The sequence below is a fragment of the Arachis ipaensis genome, chromosome B01 (assembly GCF_000816755.2).
Source record: "Arachis ipaensis cultivar K30076 chromosome B01, Araip1.1, whole genome shotgun sequence".
In the NCBI taxonomy this organism is placed as follows: domain Eukaryota; kingdom Viridiplantae; phylum Streptophyta; class Magnoliopsida; order Fabales; family Fabaceae; genus Arachis; species Arachis ipaensis.
The window spans coordinates 120,097,006-120,102,075 of record NC_029785.2 but is presented as its reverse complement, the minus strand read 5'-3'; the positions used below and the strand labels follow the sequence as shown (position 1 = coordinate 120,102,075).

At 33.3% G+C, this 5,070-nt stretch overlaps 1 protein-coding gene across 1 annotated transcript; it reads right to left on the bottom strand.

Annotated features, from left to right (window-relative positions):
* Positions 696-5,070, bottom strand: LOC107634806 (the record flags this gene model as incomplete). Its single annotated transcript, XM_016338223.2, is given in 6 exon segments — positions 696-1,055; positions 1,246-1,298; positions 2,282-2,490; positions 3,176-3,273; positions 4,499-4,599; positions 4,862-5,070. Coding segments are annotated over 6 exon segments (685 nt in total), but the record flags the coding sequence as incomplete, so codon positions are not given.

Here is a 5,070-nt window from a genome sequence, read left to right as displayed (position 1 = left end):
TACACTTACAAATTTTAACGGAATAAAAAAATAAATTTTTTATACAAAATCAAAAATAAAAATTTAATAAAAAAATATAATTATATATTTAAAATATTTGAATACTAAAGAGACTACAAGTAAGAAAATAAATGGTAGAATTGATAAGAAAAATAAATTCAATCCTAACTTGATTTTCTAAGTTTAGAGAAAAAAAAGTATCCAAATATAAAGAGAAAGCGTTCAATGCCCTCAAACGTGGTGCTTCTCTTCTTTCTAATGCTAAACCAAATTCAGCCTTAAAGAAGTGCCGAAAATTCGAATAATATATATTAAAAACTATAACCAAGTTAGATTAGTCTAATGATTACTCGCTTAAAGAAGTGCTGGAAATTCGAATCACACCTTGTGCATGCAGCAACCTATTGGCCATCGACAAACTCTTAAATGAAACTCAATATCTCAACAAATTAGTTCGGGTTGGGAGATAACGTGAAAAACTAAAATATATATATATAATATGTGAAATAGCACTAACTTAATAGTTGATTTCTTATATACACAACATTTTTGTTGATATTACTTATATGTTCACGAACACTCCAAAACTTCGTTTGTAGCTCCAATAGAATGTCACAACTGTCATGTTATTCAATTATTTCAATCGCTTTGTTCGTTTTTGCTTTTTGGGTTTTAGATTACAAGTTACTCTAATAGAAGAATTGCTCGTGTACATTTAATATTCCTTTATATACACTATAATACTATATATAAGAGACGTAGTTAAATAACTTAACTAACTTAGTCGCCTAATAAAATACTAACATTCTTTACAATAACAAAGTCGACATTCATTCCTCAACGTGGGGGAAATTAGAAACACGAAATGAAAGGGTGGCTGCATAAATTAATAAATTTAAGCAAAAGTGGAACAGCTCAGCCAGCAATTGTGTCTTGTCAAATAATAAAGCAAGCAACATTTGATCATGAATATTCTCTCGGCCATGTTGCAACCACTTACTTATATGTCACCCTACAAGTTCACGCAACATCTATGATTTTCATTTCTCATCATCCTGCACATTCAAGCAAGGTTTCAAATAAATTGGTCAATTCAGATTATATTAAAAACGAAGATAGTAATATACATTATAACTTATACCAAAGGCTAAATTTTTCCTCAGCTTTTGTAATTGAAGAAAATGAAAATAAAAATTATCAAGTGGATTAGTAGAATTACAAATAGTCATATAGTATGATACTTACGGAACTTTCCACCAGGTTGTCTAAATCATCATCCAAGCCCCCATTGCCATTATCTGAAAGACGAGAGAGGTTGATGGTGAATTTAAACTCTCATCAAAGCTTGCAGACTAAATTCACGTTACATATTCAGGTACATATTGATGTATATGACATGCATTGAGGCTCAATATTACAGTTCGTTCTAAATGTAGATGGACCAAATTGATTTGCAAAATCTTTGGAGGACAAAATTGATGGACTAATTTGGGAATCTGTGGACATGAAACACCTACTGCACAATAATTTACGTTCCATAATCCAATTTATATCCCCAGAGTAAGATACTAACTATTTTTTTATGCTCAGCAAGATAACAACTATTATAATATTCTTGAATACACCCACTAAATTTTCCCATACTTGAGAATATGGCCAGTCTAGATAACAAATGGGCAAACACCAAGAAAATCGTAGTCCATCTAGTGGAGTTAGCTTATGGAAAGAAACAATTTCTAAATAGATTTTTTCAAGAGAAATTTGCAAATGGAAACTACTCCTGGCGTTTGGGAGTTTAAATGAAAGGAAATGTGAAAGGAATCATCCACTCTCAAACTCTCTTTTAATGCTTGTCTTCAACTTGTGAGTTAATTAGGAGGAGGAGTTTTGCATTGATCACATCAATTTCAGTTACTTCAAAAACTTCAATTAAGGATTATATATCCAAATCTTCACAGCATTTCACCTTCCCCTTTCTCATCTTATTAACCATCCAAACATGGGGATTGAAGCTCAATATGGTCCTCTCTAAAGCTTCCAGACAATAGCATAAATCAAAGGACCAAACATGTATCAAGTATAAGACAAAATATTCATAGACAAATTGCATGGCATAACTCTGAGTGTTTGTTATAATATCATTAATATCCTTTTAACTATTCTGATACTTAAGAAAAATGAGATATAAATTATAATTGGAGATGCACCAAGCCTATTAGTAATAAACCAGATTATTCAGAAATAAATGATAGGTTTTAATGGATAAATTGATAAGGTGTACCTTGATCATTGTCACTGTCTCCTGCATCTCCCAGAAGAAATACATCCAAGTCTTGCTCAGTTGTTGAAGTTTTAGTTTTAGTCTCCTTTTTCACTTCCTGCACTTCTTGATTAGAGGTCAATTCAACTTCTAATGGTTCCATCACTGTCTGATCTTTTACTTGTTCAGATGATTTTAGTTTAGCATCTTCCATGTACTTTTTCTCATAGCTATCAGAAATCACAAGATAAAACAGTTTACCCAAAGTCACAAAACAGTAAAAGTAAATCCAGGAGAGGTAATTTTTAGAAATACGTGGCATATAAATCATGTATGAGTAAAACTAACATGATACTGTCTCACAAGTATATTGAGTTTTCGTAACAAAAGTACAATCTCCAAATTGGACAATTATTTCCAACAGCAAAGAAGTTCCTTAAATATTGAGTGTAATTCCTTGTGTCAAGGATGGGGATGAATCTTTTAGATACTTCGCAAACCTTAAAAAAAATGTACAAATTCCAATAAAAAAAGGGCAACGCAATGCATAAGTATCCCGTGTTAACCCAGTGTAATTACTATTACCACGGCTTGAATCCGTGACCTTGAAGCCACACAGAGATAACTCAATTGTTGCTCCAAGGCTCCCCTTCAAAAATGTATGAATTCCAATATTCTAACTTAAAAAGTAAATGTTAAATGCCTACAGTAAGTGATATTTATAAAATTTTAAAAAATCTCTGCATGTTTTGCGTCATAAAAAAAACTTGGAAGCATTCATAGAATACATGATCTTGTAGTCTTCTCAGACTATGAAGACCAAATAATCCTTTATCAAATTTACTGAGGTCAGAAACAAAATTTAATGTGAAAAGTGAAAACCAAAATACTGCAGCCACAGGATAAATGACTTACGGTGCAATATGATTATTCACAAGTATAAAATATATTCTCCAGAACTTCCTCTCTTTCATAACACGTGGACACAGCTCATACCTCAATCTTGAAATTTCCTACAACAACAATAGCAGGTATACATAAACCAAGCCATAAATCCTAGCAAACTATCTTATCTTCATGCTAGATTAATGCAAAAAGATGTAATGTCTTTAAATAGTCGATTTGCATAAACGATATAATTGGAGATTGGAACACATGTTATGATTCTCTCGTGGTAACATGTCTTCACCAATTACCCCATGTGGATCCAACAAACTGACGGTCAAATAAGGCTTGGTTTGGTAAAATTTTTTGAAGAGGTGCTTGTGCTAAAAGCACAAGTCCCTCATTTTACGTTTGGTAAATCAAAAACACCATGTGCTTGTGCTTGTAACTTTTAAAAGATAACAGTATTTTTGAAAGCACCTAAGGTAGAACTTTTCAAATATGGCTTGTGTTTATCAAAATTAAAAAGTCTAATATTACCTCATACATTAATTAATATCCAAATTTAATTCTTACATTAATATCTATTATAGTATTTTTTAATTTTAAAAACTATTTTACCAAGTGCACTTGCTATTGCTCGTACATATTGAAAGTCATTTTTAATTTAATTTACCAAAATATAGATACTACAACTTTTTAAAAGCTAGCTTTTATAAGCTACTTTTGGAAAAGAAAAGCTTTACTATACCTCGCTACAGTCTGGGATGGTTTAGCTATTGCACCCTTAACCTATTCCATTCTCCCTCCCTCTTTTCTCTTAAACTTACACCCAATTCCTCCTCAAACAGCAAAGGATGATAGTTAAGGCACAAATAATTAACATCTGAAATCCACAGACTATCCTCAATACCACGCCACTTAATACACTATCATGCTGCAAACATGAGCTCCATTTTGGCAATTATCCTGGTTAGAATTCATGTACTCTACTTTACTCATGACTTCCCACTCCAACGCTTTTAAGGATACATGAAACTTTTTTACCTAATATCATGTCATGTGAAGATTTCAACTATAATATTGGGCAAATGGTAGTTACTACATACTACCCGAAACAGCATGTAAAAGACAGAGTCACTAATCACTATAGAAAAAGCAGGTTTTACTTCTTAGCTGCCATGGTTTAGATTACAGTAAATGAAGAATTGATTTTAATATCACTGGCTCTTCTCTTAATGAAAGCACCACGAAAGAATGCAGTTATCTAAACAAAGTACTTAATAAGTTAATCCTCAAAACCCCTTATTTATTCTTTGATTTAATACTAATCAAACTTTAAGAGGATGATACCTTGACTGCAGAAAGAACAAGTTTGGCATGTTTCTCCTGCCAATCGGTTAGGTCCTGCCTAACATTAGAAACAGCAGGGACATCAGACAATTCAGTATCATCTGCAAACAGGAACCAAGCAAGTTAAGAACACAAGCTTCTCCTATTAACAATAAACAGAACTAGTATTCACCAACACTATTTATACTAAGACTAAGGATTAAACTAAACATCACTAAAGCTATAATGCACTCAATTTCACTTTAGAATATACTAAGATAAATCAACGAAGAGCAGAACGGCATCAATTGAACAAGCTTACATAACTGCACCTAAGTCGAACCCTAAGATTCCTAAAAAAGGATAAGAAAGAAAGAAGAAAACCTTGAAGAGGGAAATCTCGGAAGGTGGTGACGGTGATGCCGGTGACGAATTCTCTGAGATGGTCGGTGATGCCGAAAGCTTCGAGGTCGACATCGTCGGGCGGAGAAGGTGCGGTTGCGGTGGCGGAGTCGGCGAGGGCGAGGAGCTTGATCTGATCGGCTCGCTTGATGGCTTGGGCGCTTAGCTCGGAAGCTTGAGCGGCGAATTCT